Consider the following 24,208-nt stretch of genomic DNA (forward strand, 5'->3'; position numbering starts at 1 on the left):
TTTAAATTTTGGGATCAATTTAATCGACTAAAAAAACCCTTCAAGGCAGTGCCCCAGCATGGCCACAATCAAATGAGTGAAACAAGTAAAAGATAAAAGATACATACACATTCACACACAAAAATGTTTTTATTACAAACTTCAGTAAAAATAATTTTCTGAAGTTTTTGTATCTGAGTTATCATGACCAAACAAGGAAAATTCAAGAAGTTGTTTTTATTCATGATAAAATCCTGATGAGTTTATGCATCTAACAGATTTCTTTTAATTTTAAATAAAATACATTTACCTAGTTTCTCATCATTACTATTTTAATATATTTAAAAATGTTGTCAAGTGATGATGAAAAAGAACAAAATCCAAATAGTTAAAAAAGTTAGCTGATACACTAATGAAGTTAATGAAGATCATCCATATATTAATTAAGATATATGTAAATAGTTCTAAATAATTATTCAGCCAAGTAAATGATAACATTGACTATATATGAAAGGAACTCACCAGTTGGAATCTATTAAAAGCATACCTTATGAAGGAAGTATACATTAAATAAACATGGGAGAAAATATCTATTTACAGAGAGCAGAAATGCTTAATTAGAAAAAATAATTTTTTTAATATGTTAAAAAAAATTATCTGCTAAAAGAAAAATGGCTACTGTCTGAAGGTGATGTTTTTGTTAAGCGCCCAATTCGAGCAGCATGGGCCTTAAATAAAACTTCATTTATACGATAATAAAATGGATTAGATGATTCATCAAGTTCAGGCTCATATTTTTTTATGACTGTATGATCAGCAGTATGCCTTGTGTCCAAAAAGGAGTTAGGAGTTTGCTGTTGTGGGTTATAAGGATGAGGGTGGTTGACTATTGCTGCAGACATATTAGCAGAGGATCCAGAGGCTTCTGAATAGAGTTTTGATTGAGTGTTGTTTAAACAGTCTACTTGTGGAGGTAGATGATGGAATTGTTGCTGCTGCCAAAGCTTATAATTTTGATCTGGGTGATTGTTCTCAGCTACAGGAGGGTCAGGGCTTGGTGTTGACTGCAACAAAGAAAGATATTCAATTTAAAGAAAATAACATTTAAATTAGTTTCAGATTTTTGTGACAGATTTTATCAAAGTAAAGATAAACCAATTTTCTCAATTGCTTAGAACCCCTAAACATTGGTAACTATATTTGATAAAATTTGAAGCAATAATTTAACTTTTCAAGATTAACATGCATGAAACAAAAATAAATAATTAATGATCATAAACTTCAGTCAACATAAAAAATGTAGCATTGATCAATAATTAAGCTCCTTTGTAAACAATGCCAATCCTGTCACAAAATACAATAAAATATAAACAATGTAATTCGTAGATTCTTCTACCCATTTAAATCAATGTTAAAGATCATTTCATTGTGATTGTTGTTATTTATAGCTCTAGATAAACACATTTCTCAACACCATCTTAAATCTAACAGCCTAACTAAGCTAAAACAAACCACTCATATATCATCATTTGTTTTTCTAAGACAACATGTTTCCATGTCTCAATTCAGAATTATTTTTTCCGTGTTACCTAATATTTGTAAGAGTAACCCTTCTACTTACAAAATCTTCTATGGATAATTTCTCTCATAAATGCCCAGCTCTTTTTCATTCAAAATATATCATCCAGTCAATTAGAACATCAGAATGACAACATTATGTTGTTGCTGAATGACAAAGGCTTCTTTTTTAAAAGAATACCAAGTAATTGCAGCTATTCCACATCAAGGAAGTCCAATACAATCACGTCTATAGTTAGTACTAAAACATTCAGATATGCAAAAGTGAATGGACAACAAACTAGATACATCATACTTCACCTTATGCAGCTAAATACCATATGATAAAATGAGCTGATGAAGCTAATCAATGACATGGCTCCCTACTTTATAACAGGCTATACTAACACCACACCAATAAATCACCTACACTGTGAAGCAAACTGACTCCACTCTCAGAAGGATATCAGCTAATAAATAGAATTTAATAATTACCTTCAACATATCTGTTGGTTGCATTAGTAGGTGAGAGAACTTGATGCTCAATCAATCTGTTCTGTAATCATTAGAGGCTTGATTTTATAATATTGAACAGCTACTAACTCTGTGTCAAACCAAGAAAGTCAGCTTTCCTATTATTTTATGGTTTTGCTGACTCCTGCTAATCTATAAAACTCTATTGCTGGCCTTATTTACCATTATATTATCTAACTCAAGATCAGTTCTTCATTTCAACTACGCTCTACAGCTCATTTCTAACAAAGTAAATTGTCAAAAAACAGAAAAAAATACTAGAGCTTCCTTAAGCATTTAGTGTGAAACTTTTTCCACCCAGCTCTACTTTTAGTCCCCTTCTAGGAGTAACATATCTTAAATGCTTCATGTAAACTACATTTTAGACAACTTTTATCAACAGAAAAACTACAGTACTGCAACATAGGCTTCAGTCATAATATTCAAATGATTACAGTAGCTGAAAAATCTTTCCTAGGAATCAGTAACTTAAGTTTCATCCAATAGAAATGTTTTAATCCTTTAACATTTAAACTGGCCATATCCAGCATCTCACACCTAACCTACAATCTCATTTAAAAATATATAATTACATCATTGAAATCTCAAAGCTACAAGATAATGCATGATTAATTCAAAACATTTTGAATAAATAAGCATTACATTTGACAGATTAATCTGAATGCTAAAGGGTTAAACAATTTATACCCAAAATTTACTATAGTTTATCTATCTCTTCTTTTGTAGATAATAAATTAACTGAACCTAAATATCAAATATTAATTTACAGCTGAAATAAATACAGGCTTTTATAAAATATCAAGAATTTAAAGAAATATTTGATCATATTCATAATAAGAAGGTAATAGTAAATGAACAAGTTCATTCATCTATATGGACAAAATTTCATGTACTAACAGAAATGTAAACCTATCCCCAACACACAAAATTTTATTTTTACTATTCTTAATTTTTGAAAGAAATAACTAACTTTCATAAGCACATTATGTTCTTAAGAAGCAGTAGCAAATAATTACCTCATGAGAGCAATCAGGTCTTCCCCTGAAAAATAAAGAAAAATAATTAAGTTAATTTAATTGAAAGCAACTACAAGCACATTAGAAAAACTCAGGTCAAGTATTGTCAAGATTAAGGAATAATCTATGTATATTGATAATAAAAGTTGACTGTAAACTGCAGTCTGCACTGAATTTCTGGTTATAGTTCATGAAACAGTACAATATAAAGTTTGCTGATACCAGTTGCAGTCATGAAAACTGTAAACAGATGAATACATTGAATCTTACACCATAATTTACACAACCTTGCCAGACACAGTAAATTTTGAGTTGTAACTGCTGATGTACATGAAGAAGAGTGCATCACAAAATCATCTATTTCTAAGGTCTCCTCTAATCATTTTGACAAAAACTTCTTGAAAAATCTTTACTGAATTTGAAATAGTCAGTTATTCAAGCTTGTTCTTTGGATGTTGCTCAGAGAAATGCAGGGTCATTAGACATTTTAATGCTCCATCTGGAACTGCACTAAAACTAGAGTCTAACTCCATTAACAATGATCATACAGCTGCTGTCGATGAACAAATCAATTTATACATGAAGATATTATATCTCTACTCAGCTCTTCTGTCTGTTCTGTTTATCCAGCAAAGAACAAAGTTTGCTGAAACTACAAATCAGTTGGACATTTTTCACAAGAATATTGCTCAAAGAGAGTGACATTAGCATCCACAATCCTTACTACAACAAGCATACATCAAGGAAATGGACATATATCAGCATATATTTGGCTAACCAATGTTCTATGTTTCAGTGCCATCAGTTTCAAAGATGATGTTTGAAAGATTCCTGCTCCCAAAGTGGAGTAATGTCTTCATATTGGCTGGCTACTCAAACAGCCTGTTTACAGATTTCAAACCACCTTGTGAGGCTTTTCTCTCAAATGTTAAGTGTAAATGTTTTACTTAACCTGTGTTCGTCTATGAATCTGAGACATGACTTTCCTAAAAGTCCTCTAGTTGAAGCTAGAAAATGTAATTCTCATCAGCTATATAAACCCACAGCTCTTCCACCTGTAACTAGTTTGATAAGTGCCAATGCATGAAACTCTTGGACCTTGAGTCACTCTGTTGCTTCAGCTAAATGTTAATAAAAATATACTTATACTCAAAATTTTTCCTGTTTGCATCACCATACCTGTATATACAGGGTGCATAAGATATTTGAGGATAGATTTATGTTTATATAAAAAAAAAACAGATATATAATAACAGATAACTTTATTTAGCAAAAAGTGCTATGAGGATAAAAATAATCCTTCTTTTCTATAATGTTATTCAATAAAGCAACCTTCAGCTTCAACAACTGCTTCTATATGAATCAAGTGGTCCTGGCTCATTTTGGACATTACTCTGATTATGGCAGCTTTCAAAGGATCTTTGGTGTTATGGGCTTGTTCATTGACCACTCTCTCTCAACAACGCTCCACATGTAATAGTCCAATGGATTGAGATCTGGGGAATTAGGAGGCCAAATGTTAGGGGTTATGTGATCGTGAAAATTTTCAGTCATCCATTCCTGTCTTACTAGAGCCATTTGTGATAGTGCAGAGTCTTACTGAAACACATATGGCTTTCCATTGCATATACTGTCTATCCAGGGCATAACTATTGTTTCCAGGACCTCAATGTAGGCGACAGAGTTAACTCTAAGGCCTTGTGGAAAGAAGTAAGGAGCTTCATTGTTTACAACCCCTAAAACCATGACAGTTGCAGGGAATTTTGTATGCATAACACTTGGAACTTCAGAAGGGTCTGCACATAACCATCTGTCATTTCTTGTTAACTTTTTGATCTTTCTCGTTTGAGAAAAACCAAATCAAATCATCTTCTGCTGGATTTTTCCGTTTGTTTAAGAACGTTTTAGATTTGATGTAGTGATTTTCTTTTGCTTTTTCTGACAAACTGACTTTTCCTCATCATATAAGACTTCTGTCTGATGTCTTCATGGACAACATTTCTGACTGTTCCTTCTGACACATGGAAATCTTTTGCAATTGACCTCATGGACTTTCTGGGACTGTAATCAATGGTCTGTTGAACTTGCTGGATAAATTCAAGCATTCTGATGATTTCAGAGCGTTTAGAATGCTTTTTATGCTTTAATACTGGTGATACGTTTCCATCTTCAGTCTCTAGCTCCATACAAACTTTGTAGATGAAAGATCTGGTGACTTTTAAAAATCAAGATATTTCTAAATCGTTGTGCTCAGCCTTTATAATCACAATAACAACATGCTTCCTCATTTCTTAAGCTGAGGGTCTGCCATTATTATTTTCTGGAATAAGGATTGTACAGAGTTAACAAAAAATGCAGTAATGACCCAACAAAGGTATGTCCTCAAATACCTTATGCATAAGGTACAATATATATATATATATATATATATATATATATATAATTATGTGTATTTCTTCTATCTTAATGAATAAAAATTCTTCTGATAGAATAAATGGGTTAATAGAAACCAATGTAGCAAAGAACACAGGTTGTAATCCTTTGAAACATATGTAGGAATAAAGTATGCAATTATAACATGCGTTTTCTCCATTCCTTAAATTCTTATACTCAAATACCCAAAATTTCAAGGAGTTCCTGCCTTAAAAACAGGAACTAAACCACAGTTATTTTGTGTTCTTTGCTACATTGGTTTCTATTAACCCATTTATTCTATCAGAAGAATTTTTATTCATTAAGATAGAAGAAATACACATAATATATATATATATATATATATATATAGTACAGTGGTCAAATGGAATGCTGCTTGGCTGACCAAGACATCAACTTGGCAATGACACCCTGGTCTCATGCCACTTCCACTCCACCAGTCATTCACTACATCTGTCTGTGTTTGAACTGTCTCTGCACAGAGACCACCTGGACTCATGCCTTTGCCATGAACAGGAATTAATCTTCTTCCTTTATTCCTTTGCTCCTTATGGTCTCAATTTGCCACCTCTCTTCATCTAACACCAACCCCACAGATTCCCTTGCACCTCCCACATTCAACTGCCCCTCCTCTCCACCCCCACACTGCCTAACTCGGTACCCTCAACACACACCACTATATAAACACCCCTACATATTATTCAATTCAGTACACACCACACACCATTATGCATACTCCCACACCCACTCACATGCATTCACACACACCTTCCCACACCATACACTCAAGCACCCAATATCTGCCTACCTACACCTCACACCTCTATGCATTCTCCCACAACACACAGTATGCACTCCAAAAAGCACAAAACTCCTGAACACAAACAATATACAAACATATGCATAAACACAACTACTTTTGCATACAAACATACACAATACACATGGACACTATAGGGTCACAGACACACATACACATCACCTGAACAAGCACACATCAACTGCTAAGTACAAGCATTTGCATATGCATGCACACGCACAAATACACATCACACTCTAGGTTACTTGTATACATACACAGGCCCATGCATTTGTGCACACATGATAACCCCACACATATGTACAGGGTGCAGTGAATATATTGTCGTCTAAATTACACAAAAATGAAAATAACACTGACATCTCATTTTAACGGATATACTTATCACCAAAATTACTAAATACTAAAGAATAAATTTATTCAGCAAAATCGCCATTGGCTTCAACCTCAGCATCCAGACGACTTTGGAATCTCCTGCAACTCTTCTGGATGGTCTCCTTGTTGCTGAATGCTGCCATAATCCTTGCCTTCAGTTCATCTTTGGTGTTACAAGGAGTTTTGTTGGTCTCTTGCTTAACTGTGCCCCACACATAATAATCAAGAGGGTTGCAGTCTGGGGAGTGGCCAGATGTTAGGGGTGATGTGGTTGCAGAAATTGTCTGACAGCCATGACTGTGTTCTCCTGCTTGTGTGAAATGGTGCAAAGTCCTGTTGCCAGACATAGGGTCTTCCAGCAGTCACCCTCTTGACCCAGGGCAGCACTACCTCCTCCAGGCACTTGATGTAGGCCTGTGTTGAGTCTGAAGTTGTGTGGGAAGATGAATGGAGGCATAACGTCACCACCACTAGTGATCACTCCACACACCGTGATGTTGACTGGATGTTTGATTTTTATCACTCTCGGTACATGCACCGCACTCAGATTGACCCCAAACACTCTGAAATGCTCATATTGGAGCTTCCAGTGCGAATGCCAAGCAGTACAGCATGTTGTTTTCAAATTTCTGGCAGAGTGAAATGTGTCATGGTATTGTTTTTCTCAGACAGTGCCCAAGTGATGCTACTATACAGTGTAGTCAACAAAATCAAAAACAAACAATGTGCATGCGCGAAATTAAAATTATAAAATGGCGACAATTTACCCATCGCACCCTGCACATACGTCCATAGGCAGACACACATACACACCAGTACATGAAATGCACATCGCTCCACATATGTACGCACTAGGTTACTTATAAAAATAAACACACACACACAGGGCCACATAATTTTAAGCTTGTCCACACATACATACGCATGTACTCGCCCCCATTCACAATACACACACACATGCTTGTGCACCTTAGTTCATCTGGGTCACCATTATTATCTCCCTTTCATTAAGCCTTTTTCTTCCAGCCATTTCATCATGTTGAACTGTTAATCCCTCTTTTACTCTTTTATTTGTTTCAGTCATTTGACTGCGGCCATGCTGGAGCACTGCCTTTAGTCGAGCAAATCAACCCGGGACTTATTCTTTGTAAGCCTAGTACTTATTCTATCGGTCTCTTTTGCCGAACTGCTAAGTTACACCAGCATCAGTTGTCAAGCAATGCTAGGGGGACAAACACAGACACACAAACATATACATATATATATATATATATACGACGGGCTTCTTTCAGTTTCCGTCTACCAAATCCACTCACAAGGCTTTGATCGGCCCGAGGCTATAGCAGAAGACACTTGCCCAAGGTGCCACGCAGTGGGAATGAACCCGGAACCATGTGGTTGGTAAGCAAGCTACTTACCACACAGCCACTCCTGCGCCTATACATTTTTTCTCCAAATCTTTTCTGTCAAAGAGCGTAGGCTTGAAACATCAAAGACTTTTTCGTTTTTTCTGAGTGTTAAGCTAATACACCAGCTTGTTGTTCCTTCACCTGTCTTCGTCTTTTGTCTTCTGTAAATTTGAACTATATACATATCTATGTGTGTGTCTCTGTCCCCCACTACCATTTAACAACCAGGGTTGGCATGTATATGTCCCAATAACTTAGCAGTTTGACAAAAGAAACCAATAGAATAAGCACCAGGTTGATAAGTTTGATTAAAATTTTCAAGGCAGTGCCTCAGCATGGTTACAGTCTTACGACTGAAACAAGATAACAGATTAGTGAATAATGACAAATGTCCCCACCACTAAACACCCATTTGTTATCTAAGTTACACAGTATAAAATAATTACGTGCAATTTAATCTAGGAAAATTGAAACCTTTCCTTGATTACCTGATGCCATGCAATGCTAAATAACTATTATGACCCTTAGATTTCTTTAGTTACTTCTCTAACTGGGTGTCCATTCTCTGAACTTGGTCAACTGCTAGAAATCTTCATTTTCCTTTGCAAAAATGTCACTTATTTGCTTTACCTCTGCTTAAAACATTAATAGTTAATGATCCAGTTTCATTGATCTTATCTGAAGGGCCACTACATACTAATACTGATGCTTTTGAAACTGTAATTTCAATTATCCTTCCACAGTGTAATAAACCTGTTCCTTTATTCCTCAGAAAATTGTTTTGCCCTGAACAAAGTCTCCCAGCAACTGAAAAGAAGGCTAGGGCTATCACAGAAAGTTTTAAGAGAATTAAAAAAAATTTATTTCAAGACTATTTTACATGAAACATCGACCCACAAGTGATCTCATATTTAAAGGGTTAGTCGCAAAAGTAGAGGAAAAACAAGCAACAAGATTTTCACTGGCACATTGAAATAGCACCACTCTACAACTATAGTGTCTGAAACATATCAAGCAAAGATAAGGTTGCTCGTGATGCTTTTACCAGATGTTCCTCTATAATATTCCCTGGTATCACAAATTCAGGTAATCTTTTGCATCATTCTGCAATAACTTGATTATGGCACTACATCAGATTTAAGGACTTGTAATTTTTTTCAGGAGATGTTACAAAAATCTGTGATAACTGTATCATATACTCCTCCCATCCTCTTCATGGACTTATCAAGTTCACATAATTATTTGAGTGCCTCAGTATCAACTTCAAAGGTCTTCTAATCTTATATAACTCTTACCACTAACTGATTGTGATTATAGATGAATGCTCAAGATCTCCCTTTGTAACTGTGCATTTTGGTATGAGAGTTGCTTCAACACATTTCTCAGGTTTGGTGCTCCAGTTTCACTCTACTCAAACCAAGGATCTCAATTTGTCTTGAGATCTCCATATCAACCAACTAAAAACAGTCAAGTAAAATAACTAAATGCAATTTTAAGAACAATAATGCTCTTCATTCAAGATGGCCAACAGAAAAATGGTTTTAAGAAAAACATTTCATGTGACTAGATTCTTCACCTAATATTTCATGATAGGCTAATTTTTAATGTTGTTCATCAATAACTTGGTCTTTATTTGGTGGCACCCTGAAGTTGGAGAAAATTTGCTAAGACACTTTAATCCTAACAATAAATATATGCCAAGGTTGATTAATGATTAATGCTAGTCGTCACTATTTTTGTTTCAGATACCCTTGTGATCAAATTAATACTGTCTTAACTAAAGTTATAATTCTATCTAGAAGACTTCTCTGTAAGAATTGATGAAACTCTAGTTCCACTGAGGAGTATTCCATTGGTAATTGCTGCAAGGCTGACTTGAAGAATCTAATTCAAGCAAGCTTTGGATCTGCTGATGACTATGCTGAAAAGTACACAAGTTCAGGAAATGTGTGAACAGGAAAATCTCTTTATCACTAAACCCAACTTAGTCTACAAACTTCTGCAAATTATAAAATCTCTTTAGTTCCATAACATACAATATTATTGAAAACTTTGATACAGAAATGATTGCTTTAAACTTACTCAATATAGAGGCTATTTATTCTTTTAGATATCGGAATACTTTCATCAAATTCATCCTCAAGATTCCGAGGTCGTTTGCGACAGCAACTAGGAAAAGAAAGAAAAAAAAAAAAACATTAAAGCAGGAATATACAAAAAATATTGAAAATGATCTATGGAAGGCAAATTAAATATTTAAACAGAAATTAGGCATAGAATGGCATAATTCTAAATGCTTTATTAAATTAGTGTTAAGAGCTTTTGTAATTCTGTTCAAAACCTATACAAGAATCATTAAACCACTCCTCTAAAACAGATTTTCTTCTATCAGAAACCAAAATATAGCTTTGTAAAAGCAAAAATACTACAAAATAAGACTACTTGAGCAAAGCTAACCAGGTTAAATTTACATAATGGAATGCAGTGGTCCCTACTGTCATCACTAGCTGACTTTAAAGACTAGAGTAACTCCAATCTACACTCCAAAAATTTAGATCAACTGATTTTACTGGTTGTTGCTTTTACATTTGAACAAGGTGCTTTTGTCTAATTGCTTGGATAATCTTAGAATGACATATGTGAGATTGTACTGCATTCTAGTTTTTTTTCCCCAGCAAAAGGTCTAGTTTAATGCATTTGGCATAATGTTTAGTGTAGAGTCTAAGAAAGACAAATCAGGTGGGTGCACAGGGTGAGCTAGAGCAGAGGTGGTGAACAGATTGCTAATTCAGTAGAGTAAAAGCTAAGTAAAAAAAATGGTAAAAGATTTAGTGAGAAGAACTAGCATTATCTTTCAGACAGTGTAATGACAAGTGAATCAATCAATCAATCAATCAATCAATCACATAAATTTTTATTACATTGCTGAGTGCTACATTAGCGCCAGGTTAAATGCATGAATAATATTCTAATATTTGTTTACTTTGCAGAGAGTCAGCAACTTAGACCTTGAGATGCAAATTTAACTCTTTTGGAGGGACATAACGAGAACATTTGCCAAGGGTAGTTAAGGTAGAATTGGTAATATTGAGAGATTTGAGGGGAAATAATTGTTGTGTAGCAGTATGATATGAGGTATGTAGATATCAAACAATCATGAGATGGTCGAGATGATAATGGTTGTGTAAAGATCAGATTTAAAGACAAAAAAAGAGATCTAGAATGTTGAGAGTTTTCTATATTCATCTAATATTTGAACAAGTAATTAATGTTGCTGGTTTAAACTGTTCAATATAGAAGAACATTTGGCCTGTGTTGGTTTGAGAGGAGTGTGAGAAAAAGAAATAAGGTCCATTGAAAGTCATTGAACTAACTTCTTCTGAGAGTTGAGATAGATGTCCTTCATACAGAGAAAATAAAAATGTTGGTGTTTGGATGTTTAAAGAGTGGTAGAGAGAGCAAATAAAATTAAGGAGTGGGTAAGACAAAGTTCGAGTCAGAGTAACTTTATTATGAATGTTAAATGAGGTGGGAAAATGGATTTAATATATATGTAAACTTCACCTTCAGAATGTTTGAATATAGAATGTAGCATGGATAGCGAGTTCGTATTAGTAGGTATCACTGTAGAGCTCTATAGAAGGGACAACAAGCACTGGTTGATCATGCAAAAACCCACTTTTTGCTTGATCACATTTTTATGTCAAAATACATTTTTTCCATGGACAATTATATATCATTTGAAAGTTCTGGATGTGAACTTTCCTCTCATATACTTTTGATCAAAATCCAACACTTACAATATCATGTCAGGTCTCTTTAATCACCATCATATTTCCACCCATTCGCAATGTTTGTTCCATTTTTGTTTTTGACTGCTGAACAGTAGTGCTCGTTCAAGATAAAGTACAGTAGAAATTAGATCTAAATATTCTCAAAAATTCATTGATACTGAGAGATTTGTTACCAGATGGATTGACATGTGGTATGCATGTTAGTAGTTGGAGAGTAGGGTTGGAGTCTACAGATACAAGAGTAGAGAAGTGAGAATTGTCCAGTGGAGTGTTTCTTGTTCATTTATTAGTATTTTTATGGTTTGGAAGGGAAATAGGAGACTTTAGCTAGATGCTAACTATTGTTTTGTCCCTGTTAGTAGCCCAGTAGTTAGTCAGTGATATCAAATGAGTCTCTTGAAATCTTGTTCCCAGATGAGGAGGGACATCAATATAAACAGGGGTCAAGTTACTGGTTTACATAACAGCTGTTAGGGAGCCTAGAAAGTGTAGTTGAAAACAAAGCATAGAAAGGCTGTTATCCTCAAACTGAGACCTGACTTCACTGATGAGGCCACAATAAAACCGTAACTTGTCCAGAATTGCCTCCCATACTTATTAGAAAATGAAAATACTAATTATTGATTAATATATTTTTTTTTTTTGCCTTACTGCATACTTCTTTCTGGCTAGCTTTTTTATGTTTTATGTACTTATATAAATGTTGAAGCCAACTTCACTGTTTTCTAAATTCTTTAAACAATTCTACCTTTCCTACGTCAACCAAAATGCAATCTTAAGAGATGCAGTAAAATATACAATGGAAAATAAGTTTTTATGGCTAAATAATATTTATTTCGATTAAAATCGATCATGAAAGAGAGTAAGGTAAAATCGTCCCAGACTAGATCTTAACTCTTAGTCATTACTATGCTTGACACAAATGCAAAAACCCTGCAGCTGGCATTGTTATTACTGTGAAAAATACCCAAGAGATTCACATGATTAGAAAGAAGTTTTATTTTTTGTGTATATCTTATGTGTTATATAATATATATATATATATATATATACAAACATACTGGAATTTTAATTAGAAGCACCCATTTTCCAGATGTTATGTGGTGACCTTGACATTAAACGAACTTAAAATGACTATCAGAAAGCCATCCATTGGCCTGAACTTCGAAATACTCTAGCCAATAAGAGAGCCTCTACGTGGTTGATCACCCTGCTAAAAATAGCAGCCATATTTTTCTCAAATCACATATTGCCGTCATGGATAGGACAATCACGACTGGAACGCCTTAGATCTAGACCAGATTGAGGTTAAACAACAACTTCAAAATAATCATCTCAGTCGATTTTATGGAATATATAAGTTATGGCTCGTACTTTGAGATTTAATATCTAGTTGGTTAAAACAGCTCACAGCACTAGTAAAACGATTATGTATTGTATTTACAAATGTCGTTGTTCTCATGGAAGAAACAAATAGTTCTGTTTCATCATTTTTTGTTCTCTGTTCAAATCTCGTTGGAGAAGACTTTACTACTCATCCATCTGAGGCGGACGCTGTACAATACCGATCAAATTCACTAAACCCGACTAAGCAATGTACTCTAGTACAAGACAAGATACCACTATAGTTATATATTAAAAACTCTGAACAAAATGCATTTTTAACAGACATCCATTGAAATACGAATGTCCACCAGTCTATTTGTTAAAGCATGAATTTTGATTGCTGCTTCGTACTAAAACTTCATTATTACACGAATTACTCTGTGTGTATGTGCGTGCGTGCGCGCGTAAACAGTTGAATATACTTGAATTAAATAAATTTTCTACCTATTTATTTGAATTTTTCATGAGAAATTTGAAAACCAGAATTTATACGTAAGTTAATTAGCATCATAACTTGCAAAATTTCAAGTCCTAAACACTGGTGAGCTGAAAATGATACAGCATCAATCAGCTGATTCAGAAACACTGACAAAGGCAACGCTAAATAAATACAATGTCTAAAAATAGAAAGCAGCAGAAAGAAAAAAAAAGAGAAAGATGAAATTGCTCAAACTTTATTTGAAAATACTTCATGTGATGACTTCAACAGAAAATAAAAAGGGAAAGGAAGATCATTGGTAATATTACTAGTAGGTTAGTTAGACACCCATGTCGACAAAATACGATACTAACCAAACTTCATATGCACCAAATAAAAATTAGCTACCAAATAGTTATGGATAAACAAATTTATTGCGAGTAGATTTATTCTTTAAGTTCATAAAGAAAGTATTCCGGATTTAAATTTTAAAATAATTAAAAAAATATTTTGTGATCAAACATTATTTAACCTATATGATACGTTTTCGTAACCTTTAAAAATGGGGTGAAAGAAATTAGCAAGAGTGTACGAGACACAGATCACAAGGGACATTATACATTCATGGAACAGTGTATAAAGCACTTTGTTGATTACCTATTATATATACTGCAAAACACGTGAGGAATAAACGTATAAGTATATGAAACATACACGAAACGAATTAAATGTGCGAGGAACATATTAACAGTATAAATTTACACGGCTACTGAATAATGACAAGCGTATATGCTGTCATTATGAATTCTAATTAAACATCTATTTTTAGGATGAAGCTACCACGATCAACTACATTTTACAGTCCCTAGTTTTAGATACGGCATTGCGGTGTCTACATGATTCTATGACTATCGGCTGTATTGCATGAATATCGATTTACATAAATAGAACTCTTATTTATAAATTAGTGGAAATCAGACTGGCTTTCACTTTCTACTTTTAAGGGTATAAGTGACGTCAAACGAAACCAGATCATAACAAGCCTTTATGTGGTCCCTTCACTGGCTAGAAATAGCAGATACAAACACCATCCTACAGTTTAAAGATGAAGGCATGAAAAAAATAATGAAGTGTCAGAAAATATATATAATAGATAAATAAATACACAAGTAAATAAACTGTGACAGACTGTCACAGTTTTGATCAGCCCAGCTGAATTGGGAGCAAATAAGTGCCAAATCACGGACTTGTCGAGAACTTATACACGACAAATTGCCATCTAGATTGTCCAGAGCGACAACTCATTATTCTTTTTACATATTTACAAGTTTGTATCGGTATGAATAACTATTTACTAACTATTCGTGGTGTCGAATTAATTCATATTTCCACATCGTCCTATAACACTAATACTAAAAACAGACAATAATGTTAATGCATTACGCAACGTAAGCTGTAGCGTGAAGTTAGAGGATTCTTCAAAGTTAGGTTGATAAAACTAAAATTGTTCGGGATGTAAGACACAAAAAAAAATCGAATGATTCCATTAAATTTAGAGAAATATTTGCAAGGATCCTGCACGAATGATAATTAGGTTTATTACTTAAGAAATATATGCAAACATACCTTAATGTCATATCAAGGTTTTCGAAATGGCTATCCAAATCAACACCAGTCCTCATGGTTGTTGGGAGAACAATCAAATGTTGACAAAACTCCCTTCCAGCAAGCGACGACTACGCTTAGCATGAGATTTAGCAAACTGCGCATGTGCACACAGCTGAGTCGTAGAGAAAGAAAAGACCCAGCATGACGTCACTTCCTATGTCATAAATACTACCACTATTCTTCAATAATGCTAATTTGTTTATATTTTAATGTAGTTTTGTGTTATATATGTATCATATACATATGTGTTATATATGTAATAATTATTATCTCCGTTGGTAATAAAACTTTGATGTATTTTGCAAAAGAAAAAAAAAGAACCAGTAATTTACTTATTTATTTATTCAGAAATTTCATCTGAAAATACAGTTTTTTCCAACCTGCTAAAAATAGCAGACAAAAATTCGTCAAATCACTTTCTACTGTCTTGAATAAACATTCATTGAATAGTATAATCCTGGATACATTAAAAGAAGAAAAAACAAGATGAGATGATCGTAATAGGAAAGCCTTTGATCATAAATCTGCTGGTTAGTACTGATCTAAGTTAAATACCGACAACGTGCATTCTTTTCTACTGATTTGTTTGGTATTGCTATGTCTGCTTTAAAGAAAGCGTAGGTGGTCTGTCAGCCTCAACCAACATCATTGATTTGTCTGTAACCAAGATTTAATTCACAAATAACCAAGTGTATTTTGCTGTAATTAGTTGCTACAGGACAGGAACAACTCGCTACTGTTGAATGTATTAGTTGTTATTTAGCTCCAGCCAGCTCTGATCAAAGGCATTTTTGCTGTGATCGCCCTGTATTTTATTCATCTAAAATATGTCAAGGGTCACATTATTCAATATACCCTTCCTTGCTTTAAGACGAAAGGATGTCATGTGAGAGAGAATGGGATTCTGCTTCTTGTAGGAAGGTTACTTCGTTGGCTTGTGATTCGTTATTTTAAATCTTCCTGTGAAGGTGTGGAAGCCACTTTTTCTTTCAGGATTTGTTTACAATAGTGAGCTATGTTTTGTGTGCAAGGACAGTTCCGTGATGCTCCTTATGTAAAGGTACCTTCTGTCTTGTGGATATCCTCCATACACACTCTTCTAAGTGTAGAACCCTTCAGAATGAAATTTTCAAGGACAAATCCTCCACATTCATAATGTAAAGTAGGACAGAAAACCTACGATAAAAAAAACAAAACAAAAAAAAAAACACAAGTATATAGTTAAGATTTTCGAAACAAAAAAATTTAAGAAAATGAAATGATTAATTTATTAATTATTCAGTTTGAGTTTAATTATAGAAATACACATTACATTATTTTGACCTTCTCAAAAAATATTTTGTCGACCTGAAGAGATAGTGTTCAAGGGAGTTTCATCCGAGGACAATAGTTTCCCAAATTTTTTTTCCAGAAATTAAAAGTGGTATTCAGTTGTTTGATCAGCTGAACTATTAATTCTTTACATTAGCATAAAAGTGACTGAGTATGCTAAGTGCATATGCAGGCAGACAACGTAACAAAGCTGTACCTTGAATTACAGATGGAATTTATCTGAAAGGCTTCTGCACAGTTTCAGTTTTTCTACCTGAAGTAGTGGTAAAAGGCTCTTGCCCAAGACGCTACACAGTCGGATGGAATCTGAAATCTCATGATTCGGTGCACAATTCTGATACATTTCAATACTGACTGTTCGGTGTTACTGTAGATTCAATCTAAATGCAATCTATATTATAAAAGTCAAGATGATCTCCGTCTGTCTGTCTGTCCATCTGTCACAGCATATATGTAGAAGGGGGGGGGGAGAAAGAAATACAGTGAGAGAAAGGAGAGAGAGAGAATGTGTGTGTGAAAGATAAATAGATAGGGCTGTCACTATAGTAATTAACAAGTTTTGATTAAAAAAGCAGGAATTTTGAGTGCAAATCTGTCAACACAATGCAACAAAACACAGACTTCAAAAAAAGACAACGCAACACAGACCTAAAAAAAAGACAACTTTTACTATATAACAGTCTACTATTAAGTGACTGTACCATACGAAGCCATGACATTTCTCATGAGAGAGAAAGTGTGTGTGTGTGTGTAAAAGATAGAATTAAAATGTTTAAAAAAAAATGTATTTTAAATAAATGTTATTGTTCAACAAAAGTCAATCTAAACATTATTTGAACAACTTATGAAGGTATGTGCATGATTAACAAATATTCTTACTGGCAGCATGGCGACTGATAAAGACCTAGTTGATATAATTGTTTTGTGAACACCAGAGTTTAAATGAGGGTTTAATCCTTGACACAGCTAGCTCATATTTGAGCTTGGATTAGCTGGTTTCTGATCTTGATAAGACATAGTAGATTGTTGGGAACCTAATTTCACACGTTTAGGTCATGAGAAATGGATGGAATATATCATTAGAGTTGGGTATCCTGTTGCTTCTTGCTGAAGCCAGAAAGCTGTAATATTGTTAATAGTGTCAAATGTGCTAGAGGCTGTAGCAGTAACTATTGAGCTACCTCTAGTTCAGAGATAGGAAATATAAAAATAACAGCTAAGTGGTGGCTTTCAGTCATTTGACCAAGAGAAATAGACAGACATAGCAATGACGTGAATGGCTCTAAGTCTAATTGACTAAGAAGTAAAGAGCAGGGTTAGCAAGCTGTTTTTATTAATGGAACGCTAGACATTCTAGGAACTTCCAAGAGAAACGCTAAGCTTCTTGAATAATTAAGAATCACGTCTCATGACACAGATGCTTCAAGAAACTTAGAAAGGGAGGTTACTCTATAATCTTTCTTGCAAAGAAGATCATTCAACTATAAGGCCATAGATACAGTTCTGAACTTCAGGAATTTGACATTGCAATGTTGGTGTCAGAAATGACTCTATGCAGTGTTCCTCAGTACAACCTTGCTTTCATGAAAATACTGTTATCGATTTGAAACTGTTCATATAAGGTAATCTTATCTCTTAATGTATACATTTAAACTAAGAAAAGATAAAACATTTTAAACTTACATAATTCCATACTTGATTTCTGAACAATATCTCTTCATGCTAAGGAAGAAGCAAGTGAGTCATTGTAAGCTGGGGAATATAAGCTATAAAGGTGCATTCCAGAAGTTTTCAAACTTTTCAAGAGAGACATTTATTAATTTCAAAGAAGTATAAAACCCTTACCTCCTTCAATGCACTTATTGTAGCACTACAACCTCTTCGTGAAGGTCTTATGGAAGTCCTCCAAACTGAAGTTGCCCAGGTTCCTTGTTACAGCGTCCTTCATCTTCAAAACAACTGCCCCTGGGGTTTTTCTTCAGTTTTGAGAACAGCCAAAGAGTCACAGGATGCAAGGTCTGGACTGTAGGGAGGCTGAAGAGCAGTTTTAATTCCTGTCTCTGTCCAATTGTTCATTACTGAGCAGCCTGGGAACTTGGTGTATGTTCAGATCTTCATGAATAACTCTATGTACAGTTGTCACACCAACTCCAAACAGTATGCTCATTGTCTTTGTAGACACACAATGGTCTTCATCCAGAAAACTGTTAATTTTCTCACCCAGTTCTAATGTTCCTCTACCTCCCACACCTCTCATCGTCTCTCACCTCCACTTTACCACCCTTGAACCTGTTGTGTTAGTGAAAATGTTAACCCATAAGTAGTCTGGGGCATTTCCTAAATTTCAGAAGTGTTTTTTGTCCTGTTTAACACATAAAACTTTATTGCATAGCGAGCTTCCAAACGTCCCGACTGCATTTTGCAAACTAGACAGCTATGACAAGCAGTATGTGTTCAAAGTGTTATTACAGCCATCTCCTTCAATCTGGAAAAACAAAAGTTGGCAGGTCAGCTTATCAGATGTATAGTAATGATATATTAAAATTACAATGATCTAGGACAGTTATAACTGCTTTTCCTAAAAAAAGTCTGTAAACCTCTGGAATGCACTTCATATCATACTATTAGCTTTTGGCAGCCTCACTAACTTTGTTTCCTCATAACTATTTGGAGAGAAAGATGTTTCTGAAGGTGCAGATTATGATCATGCTTTTGAAAATTAATTTTTAAAATTGCATACAATAAAAAAAAGACGTCCATATCTTTTTAAGTATTTAATAACCGTTGGCCATTACACAACATAAATCTATGATATTATTCTGATTATTATTAATGTAAAACTGTTAGACATAACAATATTTCTGTGTTTACATTTAGCTTATAATACAAGTTGAAAGTATTTGGCTCTGAAATAATTAACCCTACTACAGTTCAGATGTGGAGGCGCAATGGCCCAGTGGTTAGGGCAGCGGACTGGCGGTCATAGGATCGCGGTTTCGATTCCCAGACTGGGCGTTGTGAGTGTTTATTGAGCGAAAACACCTAAAGCTCCACGAGGCTCCGGCAGGGGATGGTGGCGAACCCTGCTGTACTCTTCCACCACAACTTTCTCTCACTCTTACTTCCTGTTTCTGTTGTGCCTGTAATTCAAAGGGTCAGCCTTGTCACACTGTGTCACACTGAATATCCCCGTGAACTACGTTAAGGGTACACGTGTCTGTGGAGTGCTCAGCCACTTGCACGTTAATTTCATGAGCAGGCTGTTCCGTTCATCGGATCAACTGGAACCCTCGACGTCATAAGCGACGGAGTGCCAACAACAACAACAACAACAGTTCAGATCAAAAGAGTTCTAGATAATATTCTGCAATGCACTCTGTTACTCTTATCTCACTCTATTATGTTTTGCAACAACCATGAGTAATTAAAGAATAAAACAGGTACAAACTTCTTTCCTTTCTGAATAAAAAAATCTTTTTAGTTTTGTCAACACAATAAACAAATACTCATTTGAAAACGCGTCTCTATAAATTTTTTTTATAAAATATGCATTTAGAAAAAAGTGAGTGAGGTACTAAAATGTTAATATACCTAGCTTTGGTTACTTATTTTGGTAATACATAGTCCTTAGAACATATTATTGCACCTTTAAGACTAAAATTTTATTTTTAATGTAGCAGTAATTATTTTAAATTCTGTTGTATTTCTTCATTAAGATTATATCATATTTATGCTACTGAATAACACCTTCTATACTTCAGCTTTAGACTGGGACAAATTAATGCCAAGATAGCAAATTCTGCAACTTCTTTGAATAGCTTTGATTCAGATGAGTCTTATACAGGATCACCCTCACTCCAGAAATTTACAATATCTTTGTTGTAGATCTAATTAATTTTTTTATACTGGTTTGATGGAATGAAATGCTTCTATGAATTCAATTAAAAAAGCAGTTAGTTGCTTGTTTTATAGAATAATTTTTCAACCAAATATAATGATGCATTCCTTAAGATCTTCAATTGACGAAAAATATACAGAAGAAACTACAAATGTTTTTCTTAGACGTATTTCTTCATGTCTTGTTGCTGTGTAATCTTTCAGTCATTGAATATTAATTGGAAGAGATCAGTTAATTCATCCAAGTTTGTGGGGCTTTTTTGTCTTGTACTCTCCATACTTTCTCTAAAACTGGATAAAAAGAAGGATGATTAGATTTTTCTCATCATTACAGATATCAGCAAAAATTTCCGATTTATGTAAGGTGATGAGCTGACCAAAATTTTAAACCCAATATTTCTGAAGTATAAAACACTTTTATTCAGTCTCATATGTCAAAGTGGGTTCTTAACTCAAACCATTATGGTCCAATGCATCCAACACTAGACTCAATGGAAACTCATCTTGTTTTACAGTCAGCTGAAATTTTCAAGTGATTTTCCATCAGTTATAACTTCATGTAGCTTTTTATATGACAGCTGTATTTTTTTTTTTGTCTTTGGGATGATAAAGAAAATCACTTGTATGTCTTAGAGATAAGGATGCATTTGAAGCTGCTAATTGAAGAGATTGACACACATCTCATTAAGATAAGTGATGGAATTTCTCTTTTAAGCCAGACATCTTTATTTATGCTACTACCACACTTGTTATAAGTGGCAACTGCTATAAGCTATGGAATATCAATTTTTTCTTCTTTTCTAATTTCAGTTCACTTGCTAGAACTTCACCAATACATATTTCAAGCACAACAAAACTGAAATAAGTTGAAAATATTTTCCCTTCATTTTTGGCTAAAATAAATCACTGCAATATCAAAGATGCAATCTGACTCGCCCCAAAACAAGTCTCCTGCATCAGTCATTAAATCCTTTTCAAAATGTTGGCTCTGTGTATTCTTCATAATTGCAGAACATTTACTTCTATGCAGTTTTAATTGTGAGGTTGTTTTACAATGAATTTCATTTTAAGGCATGTCTGTTACAGGGTTACAATTCTTTAAGACAAACAAACCACAACAAACAATATGGGTTTTTGTGGATCTAGTTAAATTGATTCACAAAATCAGCCCCCTTTAATTTTGCTCAGATTGCTTTCAATTTTGGTGTAATGATGCAACTCTGAATTTGATTACGATCAACCAATTACTTTATCTTGTAAATTAAAGAATCCAATGTTATTTGGAATTAAAGTTGGGAAATTTGGATAATTTTAGCCATTCAACAGACAGCAAGGCATTAACAGCTTGTTACCATGACAACCGCATGTTGTGTAGTTTCACTTCACCTGCATCTGTGCCACATGTGAACATTTTTTCCCACGAGAGTTCTCTACCCCAGTAATGAACTCATTTGCATACAGCCAATCAGAGCTCACTTTGACCATGTCAAGTTAAGAAACACACTCTATCAAGTAAACTCAAGACAAAGAACGGTGTTGTAAGTCGACCAATCGCCAAGTTATACCTGATTTTAGAAAGAGACAAGTAATTAGGTAGATGTGCATCTATACCTTTTATCAGATTTTGTTAGGGCCCCATATGATAAAGATGTGGATGAAAAAAAGTGTGGGTAGAGGGGATGTGCTAGCAACCCTCTCCCCTTACTGTTTCAGAAAGTAAACAACAACACAAATAACTATGCAGAGGCAGCCATAGTTGAAACAAGAACAAGAACACAAGCGTTATCAAAAGAAAATAGATGCATGGTCATTCCTTACCCAAGTGACCTTATCTTATCGTCCATCACTTGTTATGCGCTCATAAATTAGTTTGATAGTTGAGCTCTGATTGGCTGTATGCAATTGAGTTCATAACTGGGGTCTGGAACTCTTGTGGGAAAAAAATTTTGCGTGCCGCATGTTGTACTGTGTTGATTCTTCACTCCAGAAATTCATTTTACCTGCGCGTTTTGTTCTAATTTTTCTGTGGAGTGATACAGATAATTTGACATTATTTTTGAATTCTGCATGCAAAAACATATAAGATACAAATATTCTTTTTCTTGGGACAAATTCTTTGTTGATCAGTGTTATTCTTATTGTAGTTTACAAATCCAAGCATGAAAACGTTACTCAACTTTGGAGTGACAAATATATTAATATAACAAATTTTTAAAAAATAATAAAAATATACAAAACACTATGGAAATCAATGAAGAGATAAAAGAAACAATAAGATGATACCTGTTGACTTTATTAAGTAACAGATCATTGCACAGGGTAGAACCTTAAAGTTGACACCATTACAATGCAGGAAATTTCTGTTTCACTATTGGCTAAAAATACACAGTTTTTTCGATTTTCAAACCTCAGTGACTTTTTCCTCAATTTTCTTTTTTTTCCACAAGATCATGGGTTCACAACAATAAGAGTGGAAAACTACATCAATATAACTGATTTTCAGACTTTTTACTTCCTTTTAAAAAATGCAGACTCCGCCAATCAATTTAACTAGATCTGGTATTTCTTTCAAACAAAAATACTGTGTTGCATCCTCATAAACTTGGACCATACTAGGAATTTCAGTGATATTAATGAGTTTTAGGGTCTTTTGTAATCACAACACTTGGTATTTATCTTAGTTCTGTATGCACTGCACCGTATATCAATTCTCTTCTGAAGTCTTGCCTATATTTCTTTATCTTTGGAATTATGGGTTAGAGAAATTGCATATTTTAAACATTACTTTAGCACAACAACTACATGTCGCTGAGTTATTGGGAATCATGGAAAAGTGTTGGTACATTGCTAATGAGTGGTAGTTAATTGTACCTAATTCATTACTTATTTGTAACAAAGCTAAACAATGTGTCACTCACAACAAAATTTGTTATCTGTTTATGCGCATAAAGTATGTATTAATGCCAACTTAATTTACCTTACAGTTCATTTGACAGTTCACGATTTCGTATTTTTTCACTTCTTTTTAATCATTCCTTTCGCTCCAGCTACTACAAAGACGAGCCAAACAGCCATCAGTGAAAGCTATAGATCAAGAACACTATCCTTACTTTTTATTTTCTTAACATTTATACAATAGACGGAATCAAATAGATGAAAAAAAAAACAAAAAAAAACTTTTAAGACTTATAAGAATGATACGCGTAATCACGGAGGTGTGAGTTTGAGTCTCATAGCTGGCCGCCTACACTTATTCGAGTCTCATCGCTGGTTGCCTACACTTTTTTCTGCAAAATAGGGTGTCTTATCCTGTTCAGGCTATATTATTAGCATTATCCTGCATTTGAGAATTTAAAATCACTTCTTTAAAATCTATATAAAAAGACCGAATGTTAAAAATACTGAAATAATTTCAACAAAATTTATTTTCCAATGTTTGAAGTTGACTTGAAAAGTGAAGGAAATAGTTTTCACATTACCATATACAAATGGCAAAGGTTATCCCCCTCTATCCTGAGCGTTTATATGAAAGATCCGAATTAATTATTCAGTAACAGTGAACTTCAAGTGAAAGGCATTGTTTTAGTTTT

General features: G+C 34.2%; 1 protein-coding gene across 1 annotated transcript; it reads right to left on the reverse strand.

The window, feature by feature from the left end:
• Positions 1 to 15,507, reverse strand: LOC106869975 (uncharacterized). The gene is made up of 4 exons (XM_014915923.2): positions 15,348 to 15,507; positions 10,206 to 10,292; positions 3,087 to 3,111; positions 1 to 1,043 (listed from the first exon to the last, which is right to left on the reverse strand). The coding sequence occupies exons 1-4, from the start codon at positions 15,401 to 15,403 to the stop codon at positions 633 to 635; spliced, it is 579 nt and encodes a 192-aa protein (XP_014771409.1). The 5' UTR covers positions 15,404 to 15,507; the 3' UTR covers positions 1 to 632.
• Positions 15,508 to 24,208: the final 8,701 nt, after the last annotated feature.

The sequence above is a fragment of the Octopus bimaculoides genome, chromosome 4 (genome assembly GCF_001194135.2).
Source record: "Octopus bimaculoides isolate UCB-OBI-ISO-001 chromosome 4, ASM119413v2, whole genome shotgun sequence".
NCBI lineage: Eukaryota > Metazoa > Mollusca > Cephalopoda > Octopoda > Octopodidae > Octopus > Octopus bimaculoides.

Excerpts from the sequence above, each read along its gene's own strand:
- LOC106869975 (XM_014915923.2), bottom strand. The coding sequence starts at position 15,403 with ATGAGGACTGGTGTTGATTTGGATAGCCATTTCGAAAACCTTGATATG. Across the intron at positions 3,112-10,205 it reads ATAAATAGCCTCTATATTGA|GGGAAGACCTGATTGCTCTC; the intron begins GTAAGTTTAAAG and ends TTTATTTTTCAG. Across the intron at positions 1,044-3,086 it reads GACCTGATTGCTCTCATGAG|TCAACACCAAGCCCTGACCC; the intron begins GTAATTATTTGC and ends TCTTTGTTGCAG.